This window comes from Mus caroli, unplaced genomic scaffold (assembly GCF_978045245.1).
Source record: "Mus caroli unplaced genomic scaffold, Mus_caroli_1 scaffold_15, whole genome shotgun sequence".
Taxonomy (NCBI): Eukaryota; Metazoa; Chordata; class Mammalia; order Rodentia; family Muridae; genus Mus; species Mus caroli.
Genome location: NW_028227270.1, coordinates 56,965,430 through 56,979,482, shown reverse-complemented (window position 1 = coordinate 56,979,482; position 14,053 = coordinate 56,965,430). Strand labels below are relative to the sequence as shown.

Genomic DNA, 14,053 nt, shown 5'->3' with positions numbered 1-14,053 from the left:
ATGAGTCCCCGAGGACAGAACAGGAATGAGTATGGGATCTCTCCCATCTGTCCTGGGTCCACCACTGTCTCTTGTCTGTATAATGACCTTACCTAGGCACTGGCAGGGTGGACCAGGAACATGGACGAGGCAGGCCCTAACCAGCTGTCCGTTCCATGGCATTCCAGGAAAGCTATCCACCAGACTGTGTTCTGTCCTGGCTACATAGCTTATTGTGGCTATGTCTGGATACAGAATGTCTGGATACAGAGTAGGTGTGTGCCCTGCGGCTTCTCATTTCTTAAGCCACCTTTGTCATTTTGCCTATAATTTCTTTTACACACACACACACACACACGCACACACACCCTTAGAGCCTGGTACCCAGCTGTAGCACTCAAGAGTCCCAAGTTCTAGGAAGTTCTTGTCTACTCCAGTAGGTCCTCCCTTGCTGCCCACTGTCCAGATGGAATAACCTATGGGAGAAGTGTGGCCTTCTAAACCAGGTGGAACTTGAGGCTTTGAAAAGCTGAGGGGAGCCAGGCCGCCTGAACCCAACACAGCCTTACCTCATTCCTCACCTTCACACTGCAGTGTTGAAGGCGCTGGAGGCTCTGTGGCCTATGAGAATGGAGACAGCTGTGAGGTTTATGTTGAGTTATAAAGTGCAATAATGGTTTCATGGTAAATAATTGCAGTTGTGATGTTTACCTATTATACTATGACCAGGAAGAGACAGGTACAGAGGTGGAGGTCTCAGCAAGCCTGGAGGTCGGAGGGTACGTCCTAGAGTAGGATGGTGACAGGACAGAGGCTGGGAGTGTGGCCGATGGAGCCTCAGGATGCATGTCAGAGCACATGGCTCCAGCCATGGAGAGTACTTAACTAGAAACCTCTATTCAGATGCTGGACTGTAAGTCCTGGGTGCTACCGTGCTGCTACAGCACGGGGGTGGCAGATGTCTCCTCCTCGGTCACAGATGGCACCACCTGCTTTACTTCCTTCTCCCCCACCCCTCCTCCCTCCATTTTCTCTCTCTGTAGATCAGACAGCAGAAACTGAACTGTGCACAGCTCGCTCCCTTCTCACCTGGGCTCTGCCCCAGCCAATCACTGGGGCAGAGCCCAATCACTCACTCCATTGTTACGCACAACAAACATCCTCCCCCACAGCCCAGCAAGCACACAGACAAGCTCCCCAGAGGCAGCACAACAGCCTATGTGTAGTGTCCTTGAGGGTTGGTTTAGGACCCTCCAAAATTCCAAAGACTGTGATACTCAAGTCTGTATAGAAGATGAGTTCACACTGTCAGACCACACAGCCACGGCACACTCTCTCTCAGGCTTGCTGAATAACTGAGAGTCACCTTGGCCTTCGGATCCTCCTACCTCCATCTCTCTAGAGCTTGGACCGCAGATATGCACTACCATGCCTGGACTCCTGAAATCCTGGGGACAGCCTAACTTACATAGACGGGGCCTTTCCCCAAGGTTAGCTGCACCAAATAACCCTGGCTGTTCTGTATATTGAGCCTCCTAGCATCTGAGAGAACTCCCCAGGTACTCATCATTGGGATCTAAGCCATCTGAAATGGGAAGGGGACACCTAAAGCAGGTGTGTATTACAGGGTGGATGGAACTATAATTTAGATTTCAATGGTTTTATTGTGGTAAAATAGTCACAGCCTAGAATTCACTGCTCTGGTGCTTGGAGAGCACACTTCAGTGCCGTGTCTAATCACCGTGTGACCACCACCATCTGTGTTCTGAACTTTCTCTTCCCAAATGGAATCTTTTGGATCTATCGGACACTAACCCTACCCCTGTTCTCCCAAGTTCCTGGTGGCATCACTAGACTGCCATCATGAGTCTGTCTGTTCTAGGGATTGTGTGTGAATTTTCTAATGTCTTTGTGCACCTGCCTGTCTTGTCTAGCTTAGCATAGTATCTTCCATATTTCTTCACTTTAATTTTTAAATCTATATTTATAATTACCATGCATATGTGCATAATGTTGGGAATGAGCAGGGTGCACATGTGAGATCAGAGGACAACTAAGAGGTCTTGGGTCTCTCCTACCTTTCTGTAGGTTCTGGGGAGATGCTCAAGTTGCCAGGCCTGCAGTGCCTTTACTGCTGAGCCACCTCACCAGAGCTGCTCCTTTTTAGAGCCCAGTGATGCTGTTATTTGTACGCAGCACATTTTATCACAGTCTGGACACGGGTGTACAGAGTCCCTTTGAATGTCTGTCTACCTTACGTCCTTTGGGGTAAGTACCGACAGGTGGGTTCTGGATAGAGTAACTCTGTTACTATGGTGTTTCTAGGACCTGCTTACTCTAAAGTCTGGCACATGGCCACCTGTAGTCCACAAAGGCCCTGCCTGCCTTCACTCCTCACCTGTCAGCTTTCCAGATGCTCAGCACAGGATGACGGGGAATTTGTACTTGCTAGCATTTTTTACACCGTGCTAGTGCCCCTGAAAGCCATTTGTGTTTTCCCCATCCACATGCAGTGTTTGCTGCTCTCCCAGAGTCTCTTGGGTTGGTGGACATTTCTTACTGAATTCTCAAGAAGTTTCAAATTTAGAGAAGGGATTTTTGGTCATGTGTGGCACCTGCCTTTCCAGGTTTTCGTCTGTACTCAGGAGGGTTTTCTGGTTTTCCCTGAATGGTCAGTTTTACCAGTCGTCTTTGGGTTTTGGTGTTCTACCGTCTGTTGGAGCTTCACAGGTCAGACATAGCTGAGGGCCTCACAGGGTTGCTTGTAAATCTGTAAATGACATGGCTGGACCCCTCGGAGACACTACTTCCTTTCCCTCTCCTTGCCACCTCTCACTTGACTGGAAAGACCCCTGGAGCTTTTAACCTGGAGCCCCGGAACAGGAGAGGCAGTGTGGGAGGCCAGGCCCTCCTGTTTGCAGGGAACTGTCCCCCACGTGCTAATCTATTTGAACACCTTGGTCCCTAGCTGCTGGAACTTTTGGGATGGAGAGAGGCATGGCTTCTAGGTCAAGGCCACTGGAACAGGTCCTGAGGGCTGTCTTTGCCTGTACCATGCTTCCTGGAGTTCCGTGAGAGGTCTCCACACAGGCTCCCACCACAGCAGAAGGCTGTCTCAGCCCGAATTCCTAAGCCATCGTGATGACAAGTCCCTCTGAACTATGAGCCAAGGAAACTTCCTGAAATCATGTCTGCTTTGTGTTTTGTTCCAGTGCTATCTGCAAAGTTACCAGATCCAGGGACACATCACCACCTCCAGGCAGTGTCCCCTCTCTTTTTTGCCTCACAACAAAATAGGGCCTTTCCTGAGAGGAAAGGCGTCCAGTGTGTACTGACCCCCAGGAAGGTGGTCTGCATTCCTTAACATTTATTTGGCCCAAGAATTAGGGTTCCCATGGAGTCCTTAGGACTTCTCCCTGCTGGTGGAAGTGCCTCTGCAGTGTGAGAAATCCTAGCTGTACAGAAGATAGGGATCTATTTCAAGGCAGTGAGTGACAGAAGCAATCAGATTCCCTGCTGGAAGGAACCTGGGACAGCAACACAGAATGGGGACCTTAGGGCTAGAACTGTAGAGTGCCCTGTCAGTAGTGAGGATGTTCACATGTGGTCTAAGGCATGACATGGCTGTCTGCAAGGAGAGAACACGGGCCATTGGCAGGGCAGAGAGAGGGATAGGAACCATGGTGGGTAGAGAGTAGGCCTCATGTGTCACCACGTGGGAAGATGTCAGGGTTCCAGTGTACGGTGAGCAACAGCCAACCCCTGGGTCAAGGCCTAATGCTTGAGACCTGACTGATGGGGGGAACCGTGGGAGGGCACTGGCAACCTTGGCAGGTGCAGTTCCCTTATTGGCAGTGTTTAATCCATTTACATTCTCTCTCTCCTCTCTCTCTCTCCACACACACACACACACACAACCTGCCTGCTGTGACTAGGGCATGTAGAATGCTTCAGTGCCCTCATATCTTGCTTCTAGAACCTTCTTGGTCCTTCTTGGAAGTTCATTCTTCCACATGTATTTTGGTGTCAGGTTGTCTAATCTACTAGCATCTACTGGACCTAATGTGTCTCCAAGGCAGGACATCTTTCATGAAGAGCCACCTGCTGATAGCTGTGGTCCTCTGCCAGGTGTGGCATTAGGATGTATTGATGTGTTGGTTTACAACATTGGGGGCAGGGTGCTTCTAGAGCAGCCCCATAGCAGAATATGTCAACCCACAGTGCTGGCTATGCCTCATTTGAGAAGGACTCCTTGCCAGTATCCCCCTCTGCCCACCCTTTTATGTTGTTGGGTTGTTTCCTGGGTCTGGAAGAGGCATGGGGCCTCCTTAGCTGCAGACCCATCCTGCTGTGGTGTCAGCTCCATACCTGCCTTCCTGTTGTGTCCGGCCAGCAGATCACAGCCTGGGTTCTAGCCTGGAAAGGCATTTTGGAAACCTGGAAGAGAAGAGGGGCTAGGCGTCGAGAGAAAGAAATGCAGCTAAGACAGCATTCTGATCAAAGCTCAATTTTACTTTTTCAGACACTCAGTTATAAAGGAAGGGGGAGTGAACCCGATTTCCCGCCAAACAATCTCGGGATCCAGTAGCAGGATGAACACGTGTATGGCTCCAAGCAGCAAAGTGACAGGGTCCAGCAGTAGGCGTGGCAGAACGAATGAGCAGGAAACTCCACCCTTGAGCAAGCAGGTTCCAGGCTGGGGAAAGGGAGACCACACCTTCCTGTCCCATGCTTGGGTCCACAGGCTGGAACACCAACCCTTAGTTGCTTTCACATACCCAAATCTCTTTCCTGCTGCTTACAAGGAGAGTCCTGGTGGGCCCTATAAACTTTATGCTGTGTATGAACCACCAGAGGGACAGGGAGAGTTTCGGTCATTTCTACAGAGAGGTACAAAGCTTTCAGTATTCCGGCACGTATTTCCCACCCACATTTGGGGTATATAGGTATGTGCCCAGGATGAGAGGAGCCTGGCTCGTGAGGAGGGGCTCATGTGGCCTGGATTAAATGTGGTTCTGGTTTCTAGGAGTTTATTTTACCTTAATGTTAGATTGGGATTTGTGAAATGGCTTTGTGACTTGGAGTGTTTTCACAAAACAAAGACTTCATGTCAAAGTCCAGTATCCAGCTAAGAACAGGACCTCATTCTGGATGAAAAGGGAATGAAATTCATTCATTTCTCATCTTTCTCTGGTTGCAGCTATTCTGGATCCCTTGGCCAATAGAAGGTACCTCGCCAATTATTCAGCATCTCTGTCCCTGTGTAATGGGACTTGTCTCTGTCCCTGCTGCTCCAGCTGTTCCTCCCCAGGCCCCTCAATTCCACTGTCCCTGGACTTCAGGATCATTAGGTGGAAATAGGTTGAGACGTTAAAACACCATTACAAGGAGCTGGCTGCCTGGAGCACAGACACAAGGCTCCTCCTCGTCTGTGGGCAGATGTCCTGGATGCCGTGGCAGGTGACTGAGCACCCACTGCATATGTGCCAGTCAGTGTTTCCCCAGCAGAGCCTGGATGTGCAGATGCAAGAGAAAACCCAGGCCTTCATGACTTATGCCACACCCCCCTAGACAGCCTGAGTGCAGTCATCAAATGTCCTACTGTGAGAGTTGAAGCTGATTTCACATGGGGCAAGGGTTCTCATAGCAGATGTGCAGGAGGGTCACAGCCCACACACTGCTCATTTGTATATATTCTCACTAGAAAACCAACAGCCATGCCCGTCATCCCCACCCACAGCAAGTGCAGGAGGACAAGGACTCACTCTCAGTTTCCAAATCTTGTTTACTAGACATAGGTCACCCGGGAAGCAGATGTGTTTTGCCTTTTGGGGCTTTAGGGGAGGAGGAAGGAATGACCCTTCTCTGGCCACCTCTGTTCCTTCCACTATAGTGGGTGCCTTGCAGCATTTCTGCACTGAGGAACAAAGGCCTCACTGAGCGACAATCACTGGTGAGGCAGGCGCTCATCTGTAAGGTACAACCTCATCCACTGCAGGGCTCCTGTCTCCTGCTACTGGGCATCCCCACACCTTCACTAGAGAGGGAAGGATAAAGAGAGCCAGCACGCCAGCCAGTGCTAGCTCTTATCAATGACTGGCAGTCTGGGCCCTTCCCTTCATAATACTCATGGACCGCCGGGGCCAAGCAGTACAGAGTGCATGGGAGGCGGCACACATCACTCCATCAGGCCAAGGCACGAATGTGCTCAACCACTCTCACTTGTTCTTGCCTCAGAAACAGCATCTCATCCACTGAGGGAGCTTCACCGCAGGTGCCCACGTTCTGTGCTACCTGCTAGACCTGGGCTTGCAGCTCCTTTAGGAGCTCTCGGGCCAGTTTTCTTGAGGCTTCAACACAAAGATGATGTGATCTGTACAAGGTCTGGTCAAGAAAACCAATAATCTCCTGGATTACAGCATCTGTGTGGGCCATCTGCAGGAAGGGAAGAAAGGGAAGATGAGGATACTGCCCACTACACTCAGCAGAAGGCTTCAGGGAGAGCATGGATCACTTCTGCCTCGTTTACAAGGTAAATGTCAAATCATGCCTATCTCCAGGGCCCCCTTCCTGATGACCAGCCTCTCCCACGAGGCCCCAGGTGGTCCCTAGGGTCTCAGAGCCACATACAAGCACTGTGGAGGCAGCAAGGTCTTCCCAGCACACTGTCACAGCTTTGGGATTATGTGCTGTGAGGAGCAAGACAGCATGGGTTACTTGACTTTCTCTGCAAAGGCTTTCACACAAGCAGCCTTAAGCTTCCATTCCTGGACTATCCACTTTCAGGGCAGCAGGCAGGGTGGTTAGTAATTTAACTTTCATCAGCCTTGAGACATTTTTGCTTGTTGGCATCAGTACTTTTTTTTCCCAAGAACCTCAGTTGAGATGACAGGGAGATTGAGACTGGTGTATATGATCTGCACATGTGCAGGATACTAACTGTGGAGGAAGATACACACTGGTTGTGTGTTGTGCACACAGAGCCTGCAGATTTAGCCCCAGCTCAGCTTCCTTTTGTCTCACCAGGCTTCTCTTTAGAGTGACAAGTACCCTTAGATTTGCCCTGACTGTGACTTTGAGCTTTTGCGGGCCCATAGCCTAGGCAACTCTTCACTCCTGGCCTTCCAATCTCTGACCACCAGTAAAGTGAAACACAGATTGGGAGAGCTGCAATCACAATATCGCACACTGTAGTCATGCTGCTGAAGGTAATGGGGCTTGAGATGGCCTGGCAGCTTCTGCAGGCTCTGGGCATCTGACCCAGATGCATGGCGCTAGTGACCTTAGACACAGCCCCTGTCCTTTCTAAGTACCTTAAAGACTTCATGTATGTCTAGACCCTGTGTGCACAGACTGCTGCCCAGTCAAGGGCAGGTAGGCAGTCGCTACACAGCCTAACCTCAAATCTTTCCCAGGCCTGGGCTGTTGCAGTATGTGCAAGAGTCGAACCAGAGCTGATCTCAGAGCTGATCTCACACTGCCGTCAACCTGATAGGAAGGACGTGGAACAGAGGATGAGGAGACTCACAAAAGTGCAAGGAGGGCAGGCAGGGTGGAGCAGATTCCAGACACAAACTGGTGCTCTGCACCCAACCTAGCACCAGTGAGGAAGCAAGCGTGTGGGTGGCAAGCGGGCAGAGAAGGAAAAGCCAGAACAGATGCCTACTGAGGACTATGGCAACTCAGAAAGCTAAAGCCAGAAAGAAACGCCCATGAGAGGACCAGCGGCCAACCTCCGCCATCCCCCAGGCTCACACTGGAGAGTGCTAGGGTGGCAGGAGGTCGTAAGGAAGTGGGCTACTGCCCACTCCAGTGCCCATCCAGATGCTCGCTGCTGACAGAGGCCAGACCACATTCCTGGAAGTGGCTCTATGCTAGCTCGGAGTTTACATTCATGATCTGCCCTAAGGCCGTGGTCCTCAGGTGACACCCACAACTGCTCTTTCAGAAGTGCCTTTTTGCAAAAGGCTAAGCTGCATGTAGATAGATAACTTTTGCCATTGACTGGGCTGGGGGCCAAAATCCCAGCTACCTGAAGCCTGGGGCAAGCTTCCTCAAAAGGAAGGCTGTGTGTTAATGACAGTTTTCAGTATCTACAAGGACAGCACCTGACAGTCTGATACAGGCCTGGATAGAGCACTCCTTGGAGGAAGCAGTGTGTGGCTTCCTCTGTTCTCTAGGCAGTTGATAGACTGAACCCTGTAACTGTGAGCTAGAATAAATCTCCTCCCTTGTTGCTTTTCTCAGGGTCTTTTTTCACATCAACACTACAGGAAATCCAAGAACCCTCACAAAGTCACTGTCCATGTAACATTACCTGTTCATGCTGGCCTGACTCCCGCCCAGGAAGAAGCTGACAGGCAGAGCTGCTGCTGCAGCAGGCCTGGCAGAGAACTTGGGTGGCTGGTAAGCCCAAGGCATGTGGCTGAGATGTTTCCTGCTGACACTTCTGTTATGTCCACATTGTGAACTGATCCCCAGTCAATCTCATTAACACACCTGTGACTGTGTACACTATGTATGCAGAACACTTAAGGTGTAACTGAGGAACTTTCAGGTGGAATTACTGAGTCAGGATCTACTTATAACTGCAATACTTTGTCCAACATCCCCTGCACCCAACATGGCAGATGAAGGTATGGCGAGGTAACATTTGTCTTGGTGACTGTCCCTCAGTGCCATGTCCTGCTTTACCATGTTGTTGAAGGCATGTGTTTTAGGACTGGACCATGCTCAGTAGATTTCTGAATATATTGTTTTGTTTTGTTTCGTTTTTGTTTTTTGAGACAGGGTTTCTCTGTGTAGCCCTGGATGTCCTGGAACTCACTTTGTAGACCTGGCTGGCCTCAAACTCAGAAATCCGCCTGCCTCTGCCTCCCAACTGCTGAGATTAAAGGCATGCGCCACCACGCCCGGCTTCTGAATATATTCTTATGCTGGGCCAGCCCTAATGCAGGACAAGCACAGGAGGTCAGAGCTCTAACACAGAGGGTTTTTGGCAGGGACACATCTGCCTCCTGACCTTCCTTCCTAGAGTTCACATTTAGACCAACACCAGGTGGGGCTCTGGGAATAGCCCAGTCCTTTCTTGAGTGGAGTTGCTGGCTGCATGAATTCTATTTTTTACTTTGTATGTAGAACTTCATCAAGATATATATTTTTATAATGTTAATAATTTTTTAAAATTTGAAAATATAACTCCTACGGTTGGCAATGTTATGGTTTACCTTTTTGGTTTCTTTTGAGATAGTATTTCATGTAGCTTTGGCTGGCCTCCAACTCACTTGTGGCCAAGGATGACCCTGAACTTCTGATCCTCTTGCTGCATCTCATATGCTGGGATTCCAGGCCTGTACCACCTACATTAACAATACTGTCCAACCATTACCTGCACCTATCTCCAGACACTCTGCACAATTAAACCTTGCCCATCCACCCATTCCCAGCCCTGTGAAGCCTCTGTTCTACTTCTGTGAATCAGGCTATTCCAGATGACTCACACAGGTTTCCTTGCAGCTAGTTGATTTCACATAGCACAAAGCTTTCAAGGTTCACCCATGTTGTACCAGGTGGCAAAAGCGCCTTCCTTTCCAAGGACAAAGGGTAATGCATGGTTGTGTGCACGAGCACCCGTGCTTATCCAGGCCTGCACTCTTCCTTGCTGCTGTCAACAGCACAGATCCTAAGACACATGCCTGTTTTAGCCTGACCTGGGGACAGGATCGCTATGTCCCACAGTAGAGTGAGACTACTTCCTTCACAGTGGCTGCATCACTGTAGCATTCCCTACGGAAAGGCCTCACGATGCCACCCTGATTCTCAATGTTGCTTTACTAGTTCTGCAGTAGCCACCATCGAGGTGTGTGATCTGGAAACTACAGTGCCATGGGTCTCTTCTCAGGTGCTTCTGAGCATTCACTCAGCTTCCTGGAGAAGTGTCTGACCTATCCTTTCACCCATCTTTCACTAGATGCTTCAGCATTGCTGTCGGTCTTAAGAATTCTATATGTATCCTGAACACATAATTTGTACCCGATGCATCCTGACCCCAGCTTTCTCCCATTCTTGAATCACCCTGTACTTTGATATCCTTTGATGCACAAGTTTTAAACTTTTGTGTAGACCACAATTTATCTGTCTTTTCCTTTTGTTGATTTTGGTGTCATAATCAAACTGTCACTGCAGGGTCTGTGTCATGGATGTGACTCACTTCTGACTGACCCCTTTACAAAGCCATGTGTGCTTCTACAAGAGTTTCTAACTAGCAGTATGGTTTTGACAACTGTCTTTCCAAAAGACTCATAAGCTAGGTTTGACACCTGGCTGGTAGTACTATCTGGAAACAGTAGGAAGCAGGGACTATCCGAGGGAAGTGGGTCACGGGGGAAGTCCTTAGGGATGTTTGGATTCTGTGTTTTCTATGCACCCTAGGTAGACAGTCACTGCCACCCATTCTTGCCACAGGGATCTGCCTGACCATGGGTGGGCCCAGCACCACTAAGCTATGTGAAGTAAAACACTAACTCTTCTTGACTCCTCCCTTGTAGCTGTTTTTCTCAGATTTTTGTCACTGCAACAAGAAAACTGATATACTAAACAATGCTTTCTCTGAAGTAAGCTCTGACCTGTTACAGTAGCATGATGGCTACTAGGAGCATGTTGTCCCTGAAGCTGGACTTCTCTCCCCAGGACATGGCAGAGAGTGACCATAACATGGGATGCAGGGCACCCAGCTCTCAGTGTGGGTGGTGCCAGCAGCGCCTGCAAGTGTGCCTATAAGGTGACATCCTTTCTAAAAGCATGCCTTCTCCTCCACATACCTCTGTACAGCACAGGTGGGCTCTGGGTCTGTGCTGTGGCCTTGTGGATCTCCATACCCTGGGGCAGCATCCTGGGCCTGTGATCTCAAAAGTCAGACCCTTAAGGAGATAATCTACCTCCACGAAGAGTGTGAACTGAAGTACAGGTTGGAAAAAGAGAGCAACTTACATGGGTGACAGCTTCCCAGACAATTGCATGGCCTTCTGGGGTCCAGAGCAAGAGACTAAGAAGAAGGCGTCTGACCAGCTGTCCACATACAGGTGGTCTAGGGTCTCCACTGGGACTCTCAGCTGCTTCCTGCAGATCAGTAGCTGAGAGGTGGCCGATTCTGAGCAGCATCAGGAGATGGTTGATTAATACCTTCAGCTCCACCTGGGGAATACACATCCAGTGGGTTGAGACATTAGACTCAGGACAGAAGAGACTCTAGGACTGACTTGATGCTTTCACGCTCCAGAGAGAGAAACAGCCGGGTACCCAACACACTAGTTCACACACAGCTCCATATAAACCTAAATGGACATAATGGAAATTTCCTGCCTTTCTTTCATCTTGCCCACCAAGGAGCCAGGGCATCATGGCAGGACCTGACCTTTTTTTATGGAAGGAAATGAAGGCAAGTCCTCAGCAGAAGGTAGTCAGAATTTTCTTACTGTGGGAAAAATGCAAAAGGCCTCTTGAAGACTCCTGACCATAAGCTATAATCAATTAGAGTCCCAGGCCCCACTGGGCAGTGCTGATAAGAATGCAGGGCTGCCCCTGCCTGGGCAATGTGAGGGAAGCACAGGCCAGGCACACACAAGCTCGTTTGTTTTGTTGCAAACACTGGGACAGTTGTTCCTACAAGTCACAGCTTAAGCAGAGGGCACAAGGCTGTGGAATCCACATAATAACAGTAGTTGTTCTAAGTCCGTGGGTTGTTTTTGCATAAAAAATATTTATTTCATGCTGAGACTCCTGCTTGTTTCAAGAGTGGCCTATTGCTGTGTTTCACAGAAGCCCAGAGCTTCTGAGGCAGATACAGTGTAGAACATCACATCCATGTTCTGTCCTGTTCAGAGAATTCCCACAACTAACTTTGTGGATCTCTCAGAGCTGCTTCTAACCTGCAAGTTCAGGTCCAATCAGTGCCACCTGTTTCAGACAGCAGCACACAGGAGTGTTGTGTGAGTTCTCTGGACCACAAGGGTAACCATGAGAAAGATACCACAGGACTCTCCCACTGAGAGGATCAGTGTTCCTAGGGTGGCCACCATCTCAGTTGATGGCATCTGGAGAAGTCTCACCTTTCCCCTCTTTCTGATCTGCATACCCCAAACTCAATCCTGTTTGTCCACGCTGACTTTCCTCTCGGTGTGCCTTCTGCGTCTAGAAGCTTCTATAGGGGAGATGTGTGTCTCTGAAGTGAAAGATAAGCCTTTTTTCTTCATAACATATTTCCATTCTATATTATAAAGATTTACTTTTGCTTCCTATGGGAAACATGAGGAATAAAGAATGGGAAAACAGTCTACCACTCAGCATCATCTGACAGACCCAAGCAACCTATGCTCCACCCATTCGGAGTGGCTGCTCCTCTCTCACTCTTCCACAGTGTGCCATGCACAGCTTCCATGCCTAGCACACCTGGCAATGGGGTCTTCCTTGTAGTGTGCTAGTACATGGCTGGGATACACAGCACCACTCACAGCACACAGAGCTCAGGCTATGTCAGCTCCTGTAGCTATGGACTCTGCTTTGATGTCCATCAATCTGCAAGCAGCTTTGTGTGAACCTCTGCCTCTCCAGGAAGATTCTTACAAGTGGCAGGACAGTGTCTGAAGGGTTTGAGTCCCCAACTAAGCCCAAAAGTACATTAAATACAGGCTTTAGAAAAAGTCATGATCCGATTCAGTTAACCAAAGCAGAAGAACACAGTTGCAGGTGTTACCCAAGAAGGACAAATATGCTTTTGTATCACAAGTATAACCAGCAGAGGAAACTGTCTCATAGCACTTGCAGCCAAGTGACTAACCATGACTTACTGCTGTAAGTTAAGGGCATAAACACTAGCAAACTCCAGAATCCAACTATGCCTGTGTACTGTGACACAGTTCAGCCTGTATTCAGTTTCCTGCTGACTATAAAGGGGTTAAAGCTCCCAAGCCCAGCTACACAAAATGCCTGCATTAATACTTAGGAAGACACCTTCCTGGAGTGTGGCATACACCAGTGCCTTTGGTCAGACACCAAGGCATCAGTAATGGGAAACTCTGGCTTCTAGGACTAGGCAGTGGCTGCCTCTGAGTGACCAGCTAAGGAGTAAAGACAGAAAACAGTGAACTCCTCTGAATGGAGAACCCTGCTTTTATTCAGATGTCTAATCACCCCGTGTAAGACCAAGGTGTATTTGTAAAGAACGAGAAATACTCCTGAATCCAGGCTAGCTAGCAGGAAAATGCACCAGTGAAGAACTGTCTAGAAATTAAGTCCATTTTAAAAAGAAAGAAATTCATTTGTGTATACATATGCATACACGTGGGCAGTCGGGGTACAATGCATCTATAGAGGCCAGAGACAACTTTAGGAGTTAGTTCTTGCCTTCCATGATGTGCACCAGGATCAAACTCAGGCTGTCAGGCTTGGTGGTTGGTGCAGTTACTCACTGAGCCATCTTGCTAGCCCCTATATATTAAATCTTACAAGATACTCTGCATTTCAAGAGTCAGTCTCTGTTAGTATCTGTGATGCATATATATTAACAACCCATATCTACCAATTTAGTTCACACGGAATCTAACACAAACCAAAAATGAAAGGGCTTCAGAGATGACAAGTGCATCATACACCTGGATCATCCTACGAACAATAAGATGAGTGAGCTAGGCTGGGCAGCACGCCACCTTTAATCCCAGCACTTGGGAGGCAGAGGCAGTCAGATTTCTGAGTTCAAGGCCAGCCTGGTCTACAGAGTGAGTTCTAGGACAGCCAGGGCTACACAGAGAAACCCTGTCTCAAAAAACCACCAAACAAAAAAGAAAAAAAAAAAAAGGGGGGGAAAAAAAAGGAAAAAAAAGATGAGTGAGCTAGGATCATCCTTTGTCAGTTTAATGTGATAGATATTTTAAATTTTTATTTTATTTATTATGTGTGTGGGTGCGTGTGTGACACAAGTATGGGGAAGTCAGAGGATATGTTTCGGCCTTCTGCTATGTGTGTTATGGGTCAAACTCTGGTCTTCAGACTTCATAGCAAGTGAGATTGCCTGCTGAGC

The 14,053-nt window shown here is 48.8% G+C and overlaps 1 protein-coding gene across 5 annotated transcripts in view; it reads right to left on the bottom strand.

Annotated features, from left to right (window-relative positions):
- Positions 1-5,746: 5,746 nt before the first annotated feature.
- Fancc (FA complementation group C) overlaps positions 5,747-14,053 on the bottom strand; it is a 119,739-nt gene continuing 111,432 nt past the window's right edge. For 4 of the 5 annotated variants that reach the window (XM_029468271.2, XM_085831013.1, XM_029468272.1 and 1 more), the window contains 2 exons: positions 10,969-11,172; positions 5,747-6,414 (listed from right to left, as the gene is read on the bottom strand). In XM_029468271.2, coding sequence (XP_029324131.1) covers positions 6,277-6,414; positions 10,969-11,172 — 342 coding nt within the window. In that variant the 3' untranslated portion in view covers positions 5,747-6,276. Of the gene's footprint in view, positions 6,415-10,799; positions 10,899-10,968; positions 11,173-14,053 lie in introns of all 5 variants that reach the window. The other variant, XM_029468274.2, reaches the window with a different exon arrangement.